At 38.2% G+C, this 23251-nt stretch overlaps 1 protein-coding gene across 1 annotated transcript in view; it reads right to left on the bottom strand.

Annotated features, from left to right (window-relative positions):
• The window catches only part of grm8b (glutamate receptor, metabotropic 8b), a gene marked incomplete at both ends in the record, with an annotated part of 180833 nt that extends 175674 nt beyond the window's left edge, over positions 1-5159 (bottom strand). The window contains one exon of the mRNA XM_079260171.1: positions 4626-5159. Coding sequence (XP_079116297.1) covers positions 4626-5159 — 534 coding nt within the window. The remainder of the gene's footprint in view (positions 1-4625) is intronic.
• Positions 5160-23251: the final 18092 nt, after the last annotated feature.

The following is a 23251-nucleotide window of genomic DNA, read 5'->3' on the forward strand; positions in this document are numbered from 1 at the left end:
TGATTACTAAATCTGACAGTGACCCCCCCCTAGTCCTGTAATGTTTAAAGGATAAAATCAATTATCTCCTACTTGATTTAAAGTTCATGTTTACAAAAGAGCTCTTAACCTTTGTGATGTTGAGGCCACACTTTGACAGTGCATAGTGGTTAAAGAGCCATTAAAATATTAACATTGTACTGGTTTAATTGATGTCACTCTTGGTCCACTAATAGTTTAACAGCTAAAATGTTCAACACAATACAATGAGATTGTCACAAAGACATTTATTTATCATGTGTATGAACCTGGACAGACATCAAGATGCTGATTAGATTAACAATTTATGGACTGAAACTGGGCTGCTTAACAAACAAGTGTACGTCAATTTGATCAACACAAAAACTAAGAAGCATTTGGTCCCCCTCGCAAACGAGATGTCACATCTCAAGGGGTTTTGCATAAATAAATGTACTGACAATGTATATATTTTATTATATATGTATTATATTTCACTAAAACAAAAGAAAAAATGAGAGGGACTTAAATAAATTAGGAAAAAAGTGCAAATTTGATCAATAAAATGATTAAAGTTCAGTGATTTGATAAACTTAAATACATTTAAATAATTAAATGTTAAAAAAAGGAAACTTTGAATAAAATCTTTTGTTTATTTATTTGGATAAACTTCTATAGATTTTTTTTTTCTGTTATTTTACAAAAAAATTTCAATAGGTTTTGTGGCTCCAAACTATTTTTATATGAAGGGACAGGTGGTAAAAATGACATTTTAATTAGCTAAATGCTGGAGACACCTCCTCTAGGTGGTGCACAAGACCCAAGTATGAGCCATAACCAGGGCCGGATTAAAAGTGCCCGGGCCCCTGGGCCCAGAGTGATCCAGGGCCCCCCACCATGACATTGGGAAAATTTTGAATGGTACACTGTGAAATGACATTTCTAACATCTCTCAGCCAGTGGTACCAATAGCAATACACTAGACACTGTGGTGTCCAAACTACTAGTTCATTCATTCATTCATTTTCCAAACCGCTTAATACAATTCAGGGTCATGGGGAAGCTGGAGCCTATCCCAGCAGTCTTTGGGCCAGTCCAACTACTAGTGTTTTAACCTATGTGGGCCCCACATGCACCCCACATGGGCCCCAAGTGGGACATAGGCCCCTGGGCCTGTGCCCATAATGTGCATTGGATAATCCGGCCTTGACCATGACTCCATGGTATGTCCCATTTCATGTTTTATACTGGTTTAGAACTTGCTCCAAACTGCCTGAAAGGGTTAAACTTGGCACAGAAAATTGCTGCTACAAGAAATGAACATTAAACTCCTCATGCGAAGATGCCATGTTGCAGAGCGATGTTCTATGGGCTCTGGGTGATGGAGAGCAACGTTGTGTCTTTGTTGCTCCTAAAATGTTTTTCTGTCCTTTTTGCTCTAAAAACAGATTCTTAAAAAAGATAGAAAAAAAAAGCTAAACTCATCTGATATTCTGATTTATGGCTCAGTCCTTTTGCTTCTTTGTCATTATGCCATCCCTGTGTCAGAACGATTCCATGCAGCAGCAATAAATTGTCCGTTTGTACACAGAAAACTGACTGCGCTTGTCCTCTCACTGTTTACTGTCTGTGAGGACTCAAATTTGTTTTTCCTTTGTTTCTACATTTTAAAACAGACTAGGAGAAACAAGGCCAAGTAAAAATAGAGAAAGGCATTATATATTATTCAGTTTATTGTCTCTTTATTTATCATACAAGTTCTGCCTACTTAATTCATATGGTCTTAGACACATCCATTTCCTGTTTGTAATATCATCACTTTCAAATCTTTTCTTGAATTTGAAATAATGTATTGCAGGACTGAGATACAAGGTTCTGTAGTCACAAAATTAATTTTTTTGTGTTTATTTATTTTAATTTTTTTACTCCTGTAAAAACACGAGAATAAGGTGATACCGTATCACCAAGATCAGACAACAAAAATCCAAACCAAGACAAACCACCTCCAAAAACACTCATTTGACTCCCTTGACCTCCAACATGTTACTGGATATTTCTGGTATCAAGGAGGTTTCTCCAATAAAGTCATACAAAAATCCGTTGTATATTGATGGTTGAATGTAGGATGTCCGATGACCTTAAGGCCATCATGTGAGGAGTAGATGTTTTCCAACACATCTGGTTCAAATTAAATGGATCTCCAAAACTGCTTGCTGTCAAGTTCTGTCAAACCTGTTAATGACACATCTAAAACCCGCAGGACCCCGAGCACTGGAACTGGACATCTCTGGTTTAATGAAACACAAATATAGTGGCTTTCAGCAGGACAAAGCAGCTTCTTCCGGTTTCCCACGACTGCTACCAGCAACCTCTAAAGCTTTCAGCTAGAGGTCACCAAATAAAACGAGTGCAGGTTACACACCTATAAGCATCTAATAGTGTTAATTTTGCATTTCATTATGAAGCCAAATGCTACAGTACCAATGTGAGAAAACTTGGGTTTTGAGCCAAATGAAAGAAGAGAGCCCATTAAAGACAAAAATGCAGCAGGACGGGGAGTCCATAAGTACAAGTACCTCTAAACTCACACATAAACCTATCACCACCAGATCACAGCTGCAGTCAGCCTCATCATTTGATGGTGAAACTGAACAGTGATGTTTTTTTTTACAAAGCTTAAGATAAAATTCAATAGAAGCCTGGTGTCTTTACATGCAGGATGTATATTGTTACATTATGATCAGGTTAGGCTATTACATAAAAACAAACAGACGGTAAAATTGCTAATAGACAAATAACTGCCTGTTAAAATATAATTGTGAAAGTCATCATTCCATGCACAAAAGCAGAGAAAGTAGATTTTGTGCTAAAATTGCCAGGATGAAACAGAATACTTTTCAGAAATCAAAGCCTCTTTGCTAGCTTTCCCATTTGTACAGCTAGAAACACTCTGCAGGGAAGATGTCAACGCTAAGAAAGGACCTGCGGTGATTGTTAACAGGTGGTAATCTTGGACGCCATGCTCAGATGGAACATTTCTGCACCCTGGTTATTGAACTGTTGGTTGTGAATACTCATCTATGTTTTCTACCAAGAGCTAACACTGCCTGCAACATCATCAGCTCAGTTGTCAACAATCAACAGAACGCAACAACCTTGATGAACTCACGTCAAACCTCTGGAGATTTGAACCTTCTGACTTTATAACAACGTCAACAGAGTTTTTTGTTTTTATTCTCAACAAATATACCGCAACAATGTCATTTCTCTTTGATGATAAATAAAAAATAAAAAAAAACCTAAGGATTCATTTATATGAAATTCAAAGAGTCCTAAGCACAGAACAGCTTTATGAGTTGAATCTACATTGGTAGATGGGGAAGATTGAATTTCTTCATGCTACAGAATTTCATCTGCAGAATCTAAACTTTAAAGTGAGACTACAGCACTTTTTCGCAGTTTGGTGTCCTGTAACGACAGCTAATCTTGCACCCTGGATCGTCTCTGAGCTCTCCACAGCCAGTAAGTCTGTCCTACATTGACTCTTGTCTTATTTCTTGCTCTGTCACTTTTTATATCTTTCTTTCCTTTTGTCTCTTCCTCTTTTCTTAGGTGTTAACATATACGAGTGGCCAAGCTTGGTTATTTATTTTAGCAAATCTTGTGATAACCATTTAATTATTTCAAAAACTAGTAAAAAAAAAAAAAGAAAAGAAAATTAAAAAAAAAAAAAAAAATTAAGGGTCCGTGTTAAACTTCAGGAAAAACTTAATGTTACATATTCTGACCAAAAGCAACAACCAGTAATTAAACCAGGTGCTAACTACCCATTCTTAAGCCAGCCTTAATCATCTTGTGATGTCGAGGAAACAAAGCTCATAACCTATTACAACATGTAATCTCAAGAAAAGGGAAAATTTACAAAATAATCGTAAAATGTAACATTCCATGTAAAACAAATCTTTGTTGTGTCAAGATAAAAAAAATATAATAAAGTGGTGCTGTAATGGATTCTCTATATGTCTCCACCACCTTAAGATCTGCTGCACTGAGTGTTGATTTGTTAGTGCTGAGGTTCCTCTGGTATTTGTCTGCAAGTTATGTGTGAATGTTCACAGAAAACTTTTGACTTAAATCATTTCCAAAGCTGTAGGGTAAAAATATACTCTAGAGGCAAGACACAACTAGAAGAACTTTGAAACAAAATAAGTGTCCAAGGAGCATGACCATTTACCTTAAGATAGTGAGACACTGAAAGTATCTTACATGATCTAATCTGACGTTCTTGAACTTAATTTCCAATGGTCAGCAGCAACTTTTCGAAATTAGAAGCAACAAAATAAAGTGCAACAAAAACAACAGCCCCTGAACCTGCCATGCTCTGCAACATGATAGATAACTGTGAAGGTCTTAGATTTTTTGTGTAAATATGATATTCTAATGTATTCCCTCCCAGTACAGACAGAAGTGGCTGAAACTGGAGCTGAACAAACATGTCTATAATGAACCGAAGTTTATTCAGAGAGCTGGTGAGGACTGACAAACAATTTACGACAGAGTGGGAACTCAAACAGGTAAGCCATCGCTAACCAATGAACAGCTTTAGAAAAATAATCAGATCATCTTACCTTGAATAGACGGAGGATGTTGGCAACCATGATTGACACAGAACTGGCTGAAGCCCCAATGACGCCCACCACTTTGTCTGGCTTGGCAAAGATGGGTGGCTCTCCATTAGCACAGCGAACGTCAGAGCCGTCCCTCTCAATGAGGGCCTGGACAAAGGTGAGTGACTGCTCCAGGGCATAAGTGTCACGCGAACATGTATCCAGGATCCGCGCTCCGAGAGTCACGTTAGGCAGCAGCTCCGGATCCTTGTTGATGAGGTCTATGGCAAACAGCATGGCCTCCAGCCGATGGATGCCCTTCTCTTTCTTCAGCTCACCGCAGGGGACGCCACGTTCACCACGAGCGTGCACAGGAAACAAGCCTCCCAGGATGATATCGCCATCCAGGCGGATGGAATGGGCATACTCCTGCAGAGGCTGCTGGGAGTCCGCCAGTACAGACAGCTTGTGGGAGCCGAGCAGCCAACAGCTCTTCAGCATCAGCAGCGAGAAGAAACATCTGGAGAAAGTCGAAGGCTTTGAAATCTGCACCATTTTGCAGTGAGGAAAAAGCAAGCAGTGAGGATGTCACACAACTAACAAGGAAGAAGATATGAGCCAGAGCAGCTTGATCTTGGAATCCCCACTGACGCAGGGCAGGGTTAACCAGGGCAGGCAGTCCCACTTATGAGCACGAGCCCTAGGTGGTACAGGTTCCTGTGTGGTGCATTCTTATCCAGCAAAACTTCAAAGACTTTTGCAGCTCCAGCTTCACATCGTCCCAGACACCTGTTGGCAATCCAGAAAAGAGAAAAGATTGAACAATCCATGCACAATAAACCAGTGTTTCTCAATCCTGGTCCTCCAGTACCACTGCCCCGCATGTTGTAGTGGCAAGCGTACATTAACACAGCTGAATCCTGAACACACAGGATCTCTACATAAGTATCTTTTACTTGCCAAGAAATATGGCTGACTTGTTCTAAGTAACACCACATCACTACGTTGTTTGATTAACAGAGATGCAGTAAAAGATGCTACTTAAATGCTAGCTTAAATGTGCTTTTGGTGCTATTCCTCATGACGCTTACTGGAGAGTGCTGATTTGATAGAGATCATGGGATCCCTGCATCAACACACTTGAAGTCTCTATCCAGACACTGGAGGCAAAACTAGGAAATGACCTTTATGACAAGTTTGCAGCTGCATTGAGAGTTCAGGGAGAAACTCAAACCCAGACTGTCAAACTGTTTGACTCTGAGCCAAAAGTAGACCTGGAGCAGGACACGGTGGAAATGTGTCAGACTTCTCTCTAGGAAAACTTGACAGTGTGATATCACTACCTCTTTTTGCTTGCTTGCCTTTTAGCAGAAGCCAGGTGTATGTTTGCTGCTGACAATGCACTAAACCATGGGCATTTAGCTTATTTCTGTCAACCAGAACTCTGAAACCAGCATAGAGTGCAGAACAGCTCATACTTGACCTGAGAGATCTTTTAAGGTCTCTTTAAAGGAAAATCTTGAATTTGATCCAAATACAAAACGCAAAAATTGCCTTTTGGGGGCCTGTGTGTGTCTGGTGGGTGATAATTTAGGGCCTTTCATGTCTGCTTCTGATTTTTTGAGCGAGCATGATTGTATTTCAGCAATCAAATTTATTATTGAACATAATTCATTGTGTTCATATTGCTGGTGTTATCATTATTCATGCTTATCCTTATATTGTCATTTTATAGGTGCTCCTGATAATTGTCTGCTATGTTTTCCCTCTAGAAGTGTTTTTTGTGAAGTGTCTTTACAGGTGAAGAAACTGGTTGTCCTGTTTTTGCTGTTGCTTTCTATTTGTCTCTTTTATCTTCTATTAACCCTATCCTCTTCTCTTCCGTCACCCGCCTCCTTCCTTTGTTTTGCTTTGTCTGGTCCAGCATAAACATGTCATTTAGCAAAAATGAAAAATAAAAAATATGAGAACATAGTGGTTGTTGTTTGGATTGTAATTTGTCCCGTATGGTTGAAATAAAAAGCATTTGGACTCAGAATGTCCAAAAACCCTGCTTCTGCGTTAGGAAGAGGTACATTAATGAGAGAACAAGCGCAGAGTTTATCAATGTCAATCCTATTTTACCCACAATGATGGACTCCTGGATTATTTCACTTGGAAAATCTTGAATATAATGGATACTGCTGCAATGAAAAGAATTGAGAGCACCTTAAGAAAACAGAAGGAGCAATGGCAAAACACCAATATGGTCACAATCCTAAAGAAAAATGCAGTAAAGCTGAACATAAGTTGAGGAAAACAAAACTTTAAATTTACTACTAACTGTACAAGCAAATTTAACAATGAATGATACAAAGCCGGACAGGGGTCTTTTTCCGAAACAAGACTAAATTATTCTTGCATTGTTTGCTATGATTGAAAAACAGTTCAAGTCAAAGTGTGAAATGATATTAGGTTGAATACTTATTCTGCTCAAGTATCAGTTCTGATTCTGCTGGATCTCAGCGCTGCACCTGATACTGTAGATTGTAAAAAAAAAGGACTTTCTGGAGGTGTCCTTAATTAGTTCAGGTCCTATTTAGAAGGGAATCTGAACACATGGCCATGACTAGTGGAGCCCATCAGGGGTCAGTCCTTAGACCTCTTGTGTTAAACTTGGATATACTCCCTTTGGTTCAAATTACAGGATTTAACATCAGTTGTCACAGTTATGTAGACAATACACCGCTTTACGAGTCTTTGTTTTATTCTATTCTATTCTATTCTGTTCTGTTCTATTCTATTCTATTCTATTCTATTCTATTCTATTCTATTCTATAATACAGTGATTTACAGATGCTTTTCTCCAAAGCGACTTCCATCTGATTTAAATCTGTCTTTGTCACCAGATGACTGAAGTCCAGTACACTTAGTCTGTCAGCGTTTGGAGCAAATAAACATCCGGATGAAAGAGAATTTTCAACAATGAGATGAAGGAAAAAACAGAGACTATTCTGCTTGGCAGCAAAGAGAAAATGGACTCTCGGACTCTCAAAACCAAGACCAAGTCTGTAACGTTGCAGTGTTGATACACTCAGATCTGACTTTCAGAGGCCACATCAAAGCTTCACTGAGCAGCTTTTTACCAACTCAGAAACATCAACAGAAATAAAAAGTTTAGTGTCTGAGAAAGACCAGGAGAAACTCATCCATACATTCTTTTCCAGGTTTTTTAACAGGACTTCCTAAAAAGAGCACTAAACATCCACATCTCATCCAGAACACTGCAGCTGGAGCTTTTAACTATGAGAGATCTAAACACATCCCACCAGTTTTAACATCTTTACACTGGTTTCCAGTCACTCTCAGAATAGACTTTAAAACCGACTGATGGTTTACAAATCCCAGAATGGTTTAGGCTTGAATAAAATAATAAATTAAATTTAAGGGGAGCAGTGGCTCAAGAGATTATCCATTGACTGGAAAGTTGCTGGTTTGAATCGAACTCCCTCTCTGGGCAGGACACTTCCCCCTGAAATGTGAATGAATGTTTCAGTGGTGGTCAGAGAGGAGTGCATCGACTGCTGCATTTCCATCAGTGTGCTCCAAGCCAGCTGTGGCTACACATGTGGCTTACCGTCACCAAGTATGAATGAGGAGTGAATGAATAATGGATTTAACGCAAAGTGCTTTGGGTGCCTTGAAAAGCACTATATAAAGCTAATCCATTAGAGAATATCAACCTGACAGAGTTCTAGACCCACCAGTCCAGACCAGAGTCCAGACGAAGCAGCATTTAGCTGTTATGCTGCAAACTAGTAGAACAAACTGACTAAACTGTAGACAGGTTTGAAGCCAGGTTAAAAACATTCATTTTCTCATGCATCTATGTATAAAGTCTTGATCGCATCTTGCTTTTAATCAATTTAATCTGACTTTTATGATTTGACTGTGATGTTTTGCTGTGTTGATGTCCTTTTGTTCTTTTTATTTTTTGCTTTGCAGCACATGTAATGCTTTTAACATTATATTTAAAGCATACGTTGTCTTGTGGAATTATATAATATACTTGCTTTGTCTAACACAGAACGTGACATATTTATCCATTTTGGAGCTTTTTTGTCCTGTCTTTTGTTTTTAAAACTACTGCTGTTAATGCCATAACAATTTCTTCTGATGATGATGGAGGGGGAAAAGATGCGTTTAAGGTAAAAACAAACCTTTTAGGTGTCCAAATATGTTTTGTTTTTTTTGTTTTGTTTTGTTTTTTTTGGGGGGGGGGGAGTGTCTCAGATTAAAGACAGATTGCTTCTCTACTGTAAATGCCAGAGCCCCTGATTGGATGCTGATCTGCCTGCAGTAAAATCCAGAGAGCAAATAAGTGTCACTCAGCTCCGATTGGGCGCTGCAGGAGGGAAACTCAGAACACCCACACCCCCCACTCACACTCTCCCTCCAAATGAACAGCCCCCCCCCCCCCCCCCCCCCCCCCCAACCCCACCCCACCCACCCAAAGGATTGTAAAATACAGGCAATGCAGCAGACTTCTACACCGAATTCCTCAAGCACACGCATTCACCCCCCTAGCAGAAGAGACGAGGTGGAAAAGCATGTAAACCCCCACAAATCACACACTAAACCCACCAGAGTGAGACACTTTACTTCCAAGCACAGGGACGCGCGCGCGTGTTGCGGTTTCTACAAGTCCTATAAAACAGTGACATGTTCTCCACCTAGGCTGCGTGCACACACTTTATCCTATCCTGCAAACTTTGATGTAAGCGCGTTGACATTTTCATTTACTTTCGCAACAGTGCGCGCGTATTTACGGCGTGCGCACGAACTCGTCCAGAGGGACGCAAAGGACAGAATAGGTTGCATTCAAGTGAACATACAGACACGCGCACAAGTGACTGATTTCCATTTGTGTAGCGTTATATAAATCTGTTCTGAATAACACAAACACGCAGCAGCCTGGAACCGATTGATCAGTGGGGGAGCAATGATGTTAATTGTAATAAAAACTCAATTTTCCAGCATGATTCCATCACAACAAATAAAAGAAAAAACCATCCTGAGTGGAAATGTGTTGTTTTAAAGTTAAAATATTCCATGTTGTGATGCGTTCAGGCACCTTTTCCAGTCAGCAGCAGGAGCAGGTGTTTCCTCTCTCAGGTCAGGCAGATGTTTTTAGTTTCCAGCAGTTTTTCACATCACTTGGACATTTCTGGCTGAATCCTTCCGCTGGGACTCGATCCGGATCTGTAACAGGAGCCATACATCTGTGTTCAAATGTCTGATCCGAAATGGACTTTTTTGATGAAGAGGCGAGAAACCCCTCGGAACTTCGGCTTCGTGGAAACACCCTGATCACCTGCAGGTGTCAGTTCGACTCCCTGCTTTTCACCAAGGGGATGCCTCTATGTTGGTCTCGGGTCATTGCCAAGAAGTGTTCACTCGAAGGAAGTTCTTTTTGGTCCTAAGAAGCGCGCGTGTCCCTGCAGAGCGGTGCTGTGCTGCTGTACTGCGTCTCAGCAAAGACGGGAAGCTCCCCCAAGCTCAAGAAAACCAACCGAGTTCAAGCTGAGTTCATCTCTCATCAAGTTCCCCAGTCACACAACTGGTCTCAGATCCGGACACAGGCTACATGATCCTGGTCCAGAAGGAGAAGAAGAAGAAAAATGACTCAAAATAAAACTAATCTAAGCAGAGAGGAAAAGCACGAGCGCGGCTCATGCAGTCACAGTAAAGTTAATGAGCTTTATGTGGCATGCTGCAGGAGAGAGAAGATGCTGAGCCTGGAAGAGAGAGAAGACGCTGAAGCGTTTAGAGGTGCAGATGGAAGCAGGGCGACCCCCAGTGGACAACTACCGCCACTACACACACATCTGCGTCACATAAGGCTCATTCTTACACAGCAAGATAGGAGAGGAATATAGCGAATTTTAAAAGCTATATTTTAAAGAAAAGATGTCCTATTTTCAGTCAAATAAATACATAAATAAGAAATATCCTCGAGCACATTTGCTTCAGATATTCCAAATACATCTTACTCTTTCTAAAAGTCCCAAATGAGCCAATCAAAACCAATAACAAGCTGCACAAATGATATGTTTTAAATCTAGGTGAAGTGGGAAGATTATTTTGCGCTGCTTAAAGGAATAGACTTCATATGCGCCTATTAATTTAATAATGTATTTTCAGCCCTGCTGAAACGTGTTTAAAGGTACGGTGTTTACGACATCTAACGTCACAAAATGGTAGAAATGACTTGAACCACCAAGCACAGTTGTGAATGGATGGTGGCCATCAGGGCCCAAATGTTTTTCCAGAAATAACATGGTTTCATCTTTGAATGGATCCTCTCATCTCAGGTACAGTGATGATTGCATAACTAACGTTGGTGCCTTTTTAAGCCATTGCTTGTTCCAAATGGCGCATCAGCTGCTATCAAACAAACCCAACTGCAGTTTGTCCTTTCAGATGGTGGCACAAATATGGCAACTGACATGAATGGTGAACCAATGGCAAAAAAGTCAATGGATCATTCTGGAGAATAAAAATAAATATAACAGTTTAATTTAGTAAAGTGATTAGATAACAATACAAACATTGTGTGAATGTGTGTGTGTGTGTGTGTGTGTGTGTGTGTGTGTGTGTGTGTGTGTGTGTGTGTGTGTGTGTGTGTGTTTGCATAAGAGTACACTAGCACAATAAAGCAAAGGAAAATTCTTTATTTCTGTTCATTTCCATGTGAAGTTATGACGGTGGTAGCTCTATTTGTGGGTGCAGGGGGGGGGGGGGGAGATCTCAGGGAGGTCTCAGTGGATCACAATGCCATTAACATCCAGTGACGAAATGCTGAATAGATATCATTTCAATTCAGGCTTTAGTTTAATGTATTTTGTGTTAATAAAGAAGGGACCCACTTTATGTCAAAAAATGATTTATGACCCCCTGTCATCCAATGAGAAGCTGCCACGTCTGGACCACGTGATGTCCGGAAGTGACGTCATCCGGTGGCGGTCCCTGGACCACGTGATGTCCGGAAGTGAGGTCATCCGGCGGCGGTCCCTAGACCACGTGATGTCCGGAAATGACGTATGTCCGTACGTCATACCTGGGCGGACATGTCTTCTGGACGTACGGCATGCCTGGACGGTGTGCCTGGACATGCCCGGACATGTCTTCTGGACGTACGTCATGCCTGGGCGGTGTGCCTGGACATGTTAGGGGCATGTCCGAACGAGTCTAGAGGTATAAAGAGGGGTCCGGGGGGGGGGGAAAAAAAAAAAAAGAAGAAAATTAAAAAAACGTCTAAGAGAAAGAGTAATAAAATAAGGTAAAGAAAGTTTTGGGGAAAAAACAAAAAAAATCCCTTACCTTCTCCATATGCGTGTCACTCTGATGCAATCAGTATTTCTTCAGCGATGAGACGTGGTTTTTCGCCTTTGAGTCTTTTGGGTCTACTGGAAAAGAGCAAACTTATCATGGGAAATGCAAAAAGTAGTATAAACAGAGTTTACAGGGTGGGAAGAGTGAAAAAAAGTTTTTTTGCTGGCTGCAAAAATCCTCTCTGAGTCTGTTTGTATTTACACCCCCGCTCTTCTACTGGCCCGTGTGGCAAGCACCCCCTCTTGTCTGCAGCAGGCTTTTTACGACCCTCTGTTGGTGTGTTTTCAGTGACTTTCGCGTTGATAAACTATTGGAAAAAAGAAGAAGAATTAAACTATTATGATAAATGCAAAAAGAGAAGTAAAAAAATAGAAGTGTTAGCAAAAAAAAAAAGTGCTAATAAATGGATGGGAAAAGAAAAAACGTTGTTTTTGCTCCTTCAGTCTGCAAAATCCTTTTTCCCCTCGGTGGTGGGACATGTGTTCTCTTGTTGGTCTGAAAGAAGAGCAAAAAAAAGCTAACTTATTATGATATTTGTAGAGTTTTAACTGATAAAACGAGTACCTTTTTTCTACACGCGTCTATCTGCTGCTCATGCGTTTTGAGTCTGTTTTTTACTGAAGGAAGAGAAAAAAAAAGTTCCTTTAACTGTCCCTGTTTAAATCCTCTAACACTTGGGTTAACTTGCAGAGAAGTGGCAACAAGTTGTTAGCTGAGATAATACAAACAAAACATTCTCTCTGTCTCAAAGTAAGCTTTTATTGATTAATGACCCCCCGTAGCCGGGAAAAAGTTTTAAAAATCAGACACCTGGTCCTTCTTTAAGAGAAAGGGGTTTTTAAACTATGGATGCTCATATATTTAACAGACACGTGTGGTAAACATACATAACTTACAGAGAAGCGTCAGCAAGCTGTTAGCTGAAATAATACAAACAAAACATTCTCTCTCTCGCCAAGTAAGCTTTTATTGCTTAATGACCCCCCGTAGCCGGAAGAAAAAATGTGATGTTTAAGAGAAAGGGTTTTTAACCTATGGATGCTCATATATTTAACAGAAACGTGTGGTAAACATACATAACTTACAGAGAAGTGTCAGCAAGCTGTTAGCTGAGATAATACAAACAGAACATTCTCTGTGTCAAAAATGAGTTTTTATTGCTTAATGACCCCGTAACGGTCAAGAAACCTGTCAACAACGGTTGCTTCTTATCTGAAAGTTAAGTTAACCACACGTACTTTGGTTCAGTTGACAATGTTGGGTCAGTTTTGTCCTGCAGGTTTTGCTCTGGCCTTATTCTCAAGTACTTTTTGCCTTTGTCCGAAAGCCAACTTCAGTACATCAACTTTCCCGCCGATCTGAACGAGCTGAAAATAGTTCGCATTCCTCTAGTTGGGACAGGTGTCATCGCAGGTACTTCTCACATGGTTTCATAAAGTTATCAATGTTATACAAAGTTTGTGAGGTGTTTAGTTTACCTGATTCCATATTTTCTACTCGCAAGTCTTCTCAGCACAATGTGTGTACCTTTTAAATGTAATCTGTGGTCCTGTTCACAGAACAATGCTGACGGCCGACACGCTGCATAACAGTAGCATAGAATGACGTTGTTAGCAGACTGATGTCGTAACATTTTAACAGAGAAGTTTTTATATTAGCTAATATTAGTCACTGTGAGGCGCTTCATTCTGTTCACACAGAATTAAGGAATTAAAAAAAGAACTGTTTATGTTGTTACAGAGAATTTGCTTCGTCAGTTGGACTTTTTAGGACAATTAACGTCTTTATCAGGCTGGGGAAGAGTCTTTCTTGTATTTTAAAAACAGATAAGAAGAAAATTAAAGAAATTTCTCAATTATCTTCTCCACTTATACCGTCTCCATTTTTGATTGTTGCTATTGGAACAAGCAAATCTTTCTGTCTCACACTGATTGAACAGCTATCAGTGATGAAACTATTAGCCTTTGGTTTACAGGTTATAACACCTGGGTTGTGGTTTGATTTCATCAGGTGTTAAGTGTGGAGCCCTCCAGGAACATTGCAATACAAACACTTTTGTACGTAATGGTATCCGCTCTCCTGTCCCTGGCTGTTGGTAAGACTTGGTTTTATCACAAAACCTGTAAATAGACACGTTATTAAGGCAGCTATCAATCATATTTAGTTTGCTGTTTGCTTCATGTTGTAGGACTAGTTTTAGTGGCTGTCTTGTAGGTAACTATGATCAAATCAAAGATACTTCAATTAAAACCGTGTCAGTCTTATGATCCGTTCTTCTGCTGAAACATTTTAAACCTGGAATCTTTGCAAACTACTTCAGGTGAGAGGAGTTTTCCATGCTTTAGTAAAACAGCTTTGCTATATATGATAGTTGGATAGAAAGTAACCTGCAGGCTTTTCTTTGTGTCGAGGATGAAAAGTACCCAAGCGGTGGTGGTGCAACTTGTTTGGCTTCAAAATATTAGATAATATTTAGGTACATGCAAAAGACTGTGGACTCATTGTTACCCACCATTAATTATTACTATTACTGGTCAAGCAGGGACAGATATGCTCCATCATAGTTCAGTTTTTTCTTTAAATTACTTGAAGTTTCTCTTGTTGTTTTATCATCATCTCCTATCAGTACTTTTACTAATTTGTCAAAAAACTGCCAAGTTTTATGTAGCCGCGCCGCTGTGATAACTCTGGCCTCTGAGATGAGGGATGTTCCAGCACCAGGAGATGGAGAAACTCCCGGGATGACAATGGTAAATATAGTCTCTTCCTCTCTGTATCGAGTTTGCTAATATTATTTGTGAAGTGTAGAAGTGTGATGAAAATACGACAGTCACTGTGTATCTCAGAAAAAAGAAGCCGGTGGACGGTTATGTTCAAGGTTCCAACGTTCTGGACCTGCATCTTGCTTGCTCCTTAATACTGAAGTAAAAAAAATATATATATCCTTTTACTCCACATTGTGAAAGTTTAGAAAAAGCAGACGATTTTATTTGGTAACTATTTTTACTCAAATAATTTAAAAAAGAGTTAATATTTTATCCCTGTAAATTTCTGGGGTTTTTCAAAGGCTACCGAGCTGCACCTGAATTCTTACTGGGAACGACACTTTCTCAGCAGTTGCATGAACTTTGATAAAACTCTATATGCACGTATTTTCTATTCCAGCTACCTTCCAGTCGGAGCGGTGTTCCTGATTGCAGCCACGTGCTGGAGGTCAGCGACTGGGATTCCGTCAGAAAACTGGGACACTTTGCAGGAGCTGTGTTGCTCAGGTAGGTTTTACCACCAGGACCAGAATCCCACTCCTCCTGCAGCAGGACATACTATGCACACGCACCCTGGTTAAAGTTACAAGACAAGAACTCAGACATGCTCACACATTGGCTCCAATTACAATCATTTGTCAATCTAACAAGCTTTTTTTTCTTTGCGCTGTGGAAGCCGGACTATCAGAAGAAAACCTTTCATCATGTAGCAAAACAGAAATCATTTTCATGAGAGAAACATGATTCATTATGATTCATATCTATATCTGCTTTTTTTTTTTGTTTTTATTCCTGGACTTCCGGATTGCTTACGACAGCTAGGGCCTGAAAAAAGTGCATTGTAGCACAAATATATCTCCATCCGCCGTGCCAAGAAGCTTGGAATGGAAAATAGTGAAGAAAAGCTGAAAGAAAGTAAGAAATTACTTCAGAAGAAAATGATCATTCCAACTCAATAAAAGTTGTTTTCACAAAGAAAATTATATTTTCACAGTGTTAAAATTTTTTGATTAACGTAAATTAGATAAACAACAAATTAGATGTATTAATTACATCTAGTAAAGTGATATAACATAAACCCCTTTTTAGCTGCACGGACAAAAGAATCCTTCATTCAATCAAGTTATGAAACGGAAATGAAGCCATATCTGTAATGCATTTTGGAGAAGATGCACTGGACTTAGACACACATTTTCCCATTTACCACAAAAAAAAAGAACCTCATATCTAAATATTACAAATGTCGAGATCACAAAAAACTATTTACAAAACCAGCCAATGTGTAAACATAAGATATGAAAACATGATAAAAACAAGTGGTACTGAGTTGCATGGCGGTGGTGATGGGTGTTCCAACGCGGTGTGGTGAGAGTCAGACCCCTGGCTGGTGGTGTGGAGCCGGATCTCCTCCGGGGAAAGGCCCAGGTCACTTTCAGACATGCTTATTGGACAAAGAGAACAACATAGTTTGAATGATCCCAGACAAACTGTTAAAAAAGAAGCGTGTTTCATTTCTCAGTGACAAACAAACAGGTAAGTACAAGTATCCTCATTCTGGATTTTACAATATTGATATCAGATCTACATTTACAAACCTTAATCCGATTATAAATCTTATACTTGAAACCTAAAAATGCCGCATTTAGAATTAGTTTAGCATTTCCTCTTAGTATATTTTTGTAGTTCAGAGAAAATCCAAAACGGCTTCATGTATTTTTCATCCAGGTGACCGCTCTACTCCGCCCAACCCGACAGTTACTATCATCACAAGTAAACTGCAATAAGCAGAACCTCGCTATGCTAACTGAAACCAGACAAAAGAAAAAAATTATAACTGGTGTGTCATCTTATTGTGTAAACAATTGAAAAAATATAAAAATAAGTACACATACCTATTGGGCAGTAGACTTTGCTGAAAACATGAATTAAAAAGTAGGTTATGTTGATGAGAAGGACGTGAGACAGTATTCTTGTTGGATCAATGCAGCTGTTATTTGTAGCATGACTGAGATAAAGCGCTGCGTTTTGTAGAGAAAAATTGATGTGTTTATTGTTATTTAACACTTGATCCAGATGACGACACAGCGGTTTAAAGCGTGGCTGATTTTGTTTCGCTCCATTTTCTTAAAATGGACATAATGCAACATCTTTATTTAGTCACATAATTAAATCACATAACATACAACACATTTATTTGATACAAACATAACATTGTTGCGTAGTGACTGAAAGGTACTTTTTCCCTAAAAAGGATATTATTTATCAGTTTGGGCAACAATTTCGGCTTTGTTTCTAAATCAGTCTTAGTTGCATTATATCAACATGTATGTGCCTGAATTGCTCAACATCTTACTGGGGTTTTTGCAACACAAATTGCTGCTTTACAACATTTGCACTGCTGCTCAGAAATGGGAAATTAGAAGTTGAAATTGCAATATAAAAAGATGGATAAAACATTTCTCATAAACAAATTGTAATCATCAGCATTTATCTATTTAGCTTCACTGGTAACACCTCAAAGATTCAAGACAGTTTTGATGCTTCGCTCCACTGAGGGGCAACATCCACCAAAGGGCAGGAAGAAGCAACCGCTTCTCTAAAATGAATGAATAACTTCTTAAACGATATTACTGATCATCTTACTGTATTTGGAATATTAATTTTCAGCCAGGAAAAGTGAGCCAATTTACAAACTGGTGAGAATAGGAACTCCCAAAAAAATGTAAGTTTTAAAAGCGGATCTTGCAAAGTGTACTTGGGAAGACGGGGATGTTGAGGTTGGGAATTTGGTCTTTGACGGATTTTTGTTCACATTCACCGAGCTATATAAGAAGCATTGCGCTGTTAGAAAAAACTGTCAGACTGAGGAAACATATAAGAGAGGAACCTTGGATGACCAAGAATCTACAAAAGGCCGGCAAAAAGAAAAAAAAAATGTTACACAAGAAATATTTACAAATGCAAACCAATGAAAGTGAAAATATATAAGCAGTATTACAATGTTCTGACTTCTGTTATGAGAAGTAAAATGAAGGAGCACTAGAATGCATTATTTAAGAAACTTGGACTTTTATCAGTGATTTTACTCAGAAGAAGAGCAGCAACAAAGAATTTCCTATTTTTTAAACAAGTCTGGTGACACAGTGCACAATAGACGGGATAGTGCTAAAGAGTTCAACTATTATTCTGTAGGTGATAATCACGATATGGCCAAAACAATTCCAACATGTCATACTAATTTGAATAAGTTTACTTATACGATCAGGGATAATGAAACTTCAATCTTCCTTTGAGGGAATAATGAGAAAGATATAATAGTTATAATAGTTCAGCACAGGTTGAAGCTAATGTAAGCCTGTCCTATTGAATAAATTAAGTTACCTTTCAACATGTATAAATATTACAAAAATAGAAAAACAAGAAAAGAGACAAGATAAAAATAAACAACCTGAAAACACGTTATCAATAAACAGTCAAATGGAAGAGTGATGAAGCCGACTCATAAGTTGTATAATTCACAAATAACTCTCGTAGCCCTCAAAAATCACCAGGAGAACCTTCTTTCTTTTTGAAAACCAAAAATGTACCACTGGTTCTTAAACTTAGTCAGCATCAGTCCAAAATGAAATCCCAACAACAGATATACAGCTCTTTTTCATTTATTTTTTGGCCTTTGTTACCGTGAATTTGCAAGTGTCTCAATTCATATTTAGTCTCAGAATTGTATACTTGCTGGGAGTGACTTTGTCTTAGCTTTACACGAAATTTTTATTCTTTTGAAATACATCAAATAATAGAATTTTAAAACATGTAATTTCATAAACAGTGGATGACTATGTGCATCTGCCTTGTTAATCCCTATAACTCATTTTTGTAAAAAGAATTATTGCATTTAAAGTTGTTTTATATGTCCAGACTTCCACACAGCAAGATATATCAGGAAGACTGAGTGAACAATAAATATTATATAAAGCTTTACAGCTTCATTTATTTCTTGATTTGTACAAGATTGCTATCATCTTAGAAATCTTTCCTTTGATATAATAAACATGTAGTTTACCTATTCATTTAAAATCAGTAACTACCCTCAAAAATTTATTCTAATTTACACTTTCAATGTTACGTATTTTAAATTTAATCTCCTTATTCATTTAATTTCCATTTCCAAAAACCATGAATTTGTAAATTATTTCCAGAACTGTACATGTTTGTATCATCTGCAAATATAATGAAGTTCAACAGACTTGTAACATTACAAATATCATTATTATCAAGTAAGAAAAGATTTGGACCGATTACAGAACCCTGAAGTTCGCCACAAGTCTACACATTGTCTGCTTTCCAAGTTTCTCCTCTACCAAAAAAAATCATTAGGTCAATACGATGATCAATGGTATCAAACGACTTCTGCATATCAATAAAAATATCAGCAGCATGCTTATCATTTACATTTGCTTTTGTTATTTTCTTCTTCTATCTCCATAACCACATAAGTGCTTGTTCTGTTTCTCCTGAACCCGTGCTGCAAAGAGCCAGTTGTTTAACACATAAACTTTCCAGTATTTTTGGTCTGGTCTATAGTTCTGGCCTATAATTGTCATGACAATATTTGTCTCCATTTTTAAATATCGGTATTACCATTGTCGTTTTCATATTATTTGGAAAGATACCCTTTTGAAAGGACAGGTTGAAATTATGAGTAAGAGGTTTTACAGTAACATTAATAACTTCTTGATTATAAGCATATCAATTAAGTTAATGTCTGTTGAGGTATTATTTTTAAATTTTGAGACTATTATATCTTTCTCATTATTCCCTCAAAGGAAGATTGAAGTTTCATTATCCCTGATCGTATAAGTAAACTTATTCAAATTAGTATGACATGTTGGAATTGTTTTGGCCATATCGTGATTATCACCTACAGAATAATAGTTGAACTCTTTAGCACTATCCCGTCTATTGTGCACTGTGTCACCAGACTTGTTTAAAAAATAGGAAATTCTTTGTTGCTGCTCTTCTTCTGAGTAAAATCACTGATAAAAGTCCAAGTTTCTTAAATAATGCATTCTAGTGCTCCTTCATTTTACTTCTCATAACAGAAGTCAGAACATTGTAATACTGCTTATATATTTTCACTTTCATTGGTTTGCATTTGTAAATATTTCTTGTGTAACATTTTTTTTTTCTTTTTGCCGGCCTTTTGTAGATTCTTGGTCATCCAAGGTTCCTCTCTTATATGTTTCCTCAGTCTGACAGTTTTTTCTAACAGCGCAATGCTTCTTATATAGCTCGGTGAATGTGAACAAAAATCCGTCAAAGACCAAATTCCCAACCTCAACATCCCCGTCTTCCCAAGTACACTTTGCAAGATCCGCTTTTAAAACTTACATTTTTTTGGGAGTTCCTATTCTCACCAGTTTGTAAATTGGCTCACTTTTCCTGGCTGAAAATTAATATTCCAAATACAGTAAGATGATCAGTAATATCGTTTAAGAAGTTATTCATTCATTTTAGAGAAGCGGTTGCTTCTTCCTGCCCTTTGGTGGATGTTGCCCCTCAGTGGAGCGAAGCATCAAAACTGTCTTGAATCTTTGAGGTGTTACCAGTGAAGCTAAATAGATAAATGCTGATGATTACAATTTGTTTATGAGAAATGTTTTATCCATCTTTTTATATTGCAATTTCAACTTCTAATTTCCCATTTCTGAGCAGCAGTGCAAATGTTGTAAAGCAGCAATTTGTGTTGCAAAAACCCCAGTAAGATGTTGAGCAATTCAGGCACATACATGTTGATATAATGCAACTAAGACTGATTTAGAAACAAAGCCGAAATTGTTGCCCAAACTGATAAATAATATCCTTTTTAGGGAAAAAGTACCTTTCAGTCACTACGCAACAATGTTATGTTTGTATCAAATAAATGTGTTGTATGTTATGTGATTTAATTATGTGACTAAATAAAGATGTTGCATTATGTCCATTTTAAGAAAATGGAGCGAAACAAAATCAGCCACGCTTTAAACCGCTGTGTCGTCATCTGGATCAAGTGTTAAATAACAATAAACACATCAATTTTTCTCTACAAAACGCAGCGCTTTATCTCAGTCATGCTACAAATAACAGCTGCATTGATCCAACAAGAATACTGTCTCACGTCCTTCTCATCAACATAACCTACTTTTTAATTCATGTTTTCAGCAAAGTCTACTGCCCAATAGGTATGTGTACTTATTTTTATATTTTTTCAATTGTTTACACAATAAGATGACACACCAGTTATAATTTTTTTCTTTTGTCTGGTTTCAGTTAGCATAGCGAGGTTCTGCTTATTGCAGTTTACTTGTGATGATAGTAACTGTCGGGTTGGGCGGAGTAGAGCGGTCACCTGGATGAAAAATACATGAAGCCGTTTTGGATTTTCTCTGAACTACAAAAATATACTAAGAGGAAATGCTAAACTAATTCTAAATGCGGCATTTTTAGGTTTCAAGTATAAGATTTATAATCGGATTAAGGTTTGTAAATGTAGATCTGATATCAATATTGTAAAATCCAGAATGAGGATACTTGTACTTACCTGTTTGTTTGTCACTGAGAAATGAAACACGCTTCTTTTTTAACAGTTTGTCTGGGATCATTCAAACTATGTTGTTCTCTTTGTCCAATAAGCATGTCTGAAAGTGACCTGGGCCTTTCCCCGGAGGAGATCCGGCTCCACACCACCAGCCAGGGGTCTGACTCTCACCACACCGCGTTGGAACACCCATCACCACCGCCATGCAACTCAGTACCACTTGTTTTTATCATGTTTTCATATCTTATGTTTACACATTGGCTGGTTTTGTAAATAGTTTTTTGTGATCTCGACATTTGTAATATTTAGATATGAGGTTCTTTTTTTTTGTGGTAAATGGGAAAATGTGTGTCTAAGTCCAGTGCATCTTCTCCAAAATGCATTACAGATATGGCTTCATTTCCGTTTCATAACTTGATTGAATGAAGGATTCTTTTGTCCGTGCAGCTAAAAAGGGGTTTATGTTATATCACTTTACTAGATGTAATTAATACATCTAATTTGTTGTTTATCTAATTTACGTTAATCAAAAAATTTTAACACTGTGAAAATATAATTTTCTTTGTGAAAACAACTTTTATTGAGTTGGAATGATCATTTTCTTCTGAAGTAATTTCTTACTTTCTTTCAGCTTTTCTTCACTATTTTCCATTCCAAGCTTCTTGGCACGGCGGATGGAGATATATTTGTGCTACAATGCACTTTTTTCAGGCCCTAGCTGTCGTAAGCAATCCGGAAGTCCAGGAATAAAAACAAAAAAAAAAAGCAGATATAGATATGAATCATAATGAATCATGTTTCTCTCATGAAAATGATTTCTGTTTTGCTACATGATGAAAGGTTTTCTTCTGATAGTCCGGCTTCCACAGCGCAAAGAAAAAAAAGCTTGTTAGATTGACAAATGATTGTAATTGGAGCCAATGTGTGAGCATGTCTGAGTTCTTGTCTTGTAACTTTAACCAGGGTGCGTGTGCATAGTATGTCCTGCTGCAGGAGGAGTGGGATTCTGGTCCTGGTGGTAAAACCTACCTGAGCAACACAGCTCCTGCAAAGTGTCCCAGTTTTCTGACGGAATCCCAGTCGCTGACCTCCAGCACGTGGCTGCAATCAGGAACACCGCTCCGACTGGAAGGTAGCTGGAATAGAAAATACGTGCATATAGAGTTTTATCAAAGTTCATGCAACTGCTGAGAAAGTGTCGTTCCCAGTAAGAATTCAGGTGCAGCTCGGTAGCCTTTGAAAAACCCCAGAAATTTACAGGGATAAAATATTAACTCTTTTTTAAATTATTTGAGTAAAAATAGTTACCAAATAAAATCGTCTGCTTTTTCTAAACTTTCACAATGTGGAGTAAAAGGATATATATATTTTTTTTACTTCAGTATTAAGGAGCAAGCAAGATGCAGGTCCAGAACGTTGGAACCTTGAACATAACCGTCCACCGGCTTCTTTTTTCTGAGATACACAGTGACTGTCGTATTTTCATCACACTTCTACACTTCACAAATAATATTAGCAAACTCGATACAGAGAGGAAGAGACTATATTTACCATTGTCATCCCGGGAGTTTCTCCATCTCCTGGTGCTGGAACATCCCTCATCTCAGAGGCCAGAGTTATCACAGCGGCGCGGCTACATAAAACTTGGCAGTTTTTTGACAAATTAGTAAAAGTACTGATAGGAGATGATGATAAAACAACAAGAGAAACTTCAAGTAATTTAAAGAAAAAACTGAACTATGATGGAGCATATCTGTCCCTGCTTGACCAGTAATAGTAATAATTAATGGTGGGTAACAATGAGTCCACAGTCTTTTGCATGTACCTAAATATTATCTAATATTTTGAAGCCAAACAAGTTGCACCACCACCGCTTGGGTACTTTTCATCCTCGACACAAAGAAAAGCCTGCAGGTTACTTTCTATCCAACTAT

This window comes from Telmatherina bonti (assembly GCF_933228915.1).
Source record: "Telmatherina bonti genome assembly, chromosome: 2".
Taxonomy (NCBI): Eukaryota; Metazoa; Chordata; class Actinopteri; order Atheriniformes; family Telmatherinidae; genus Telmatherina; species Telmatherina bonti.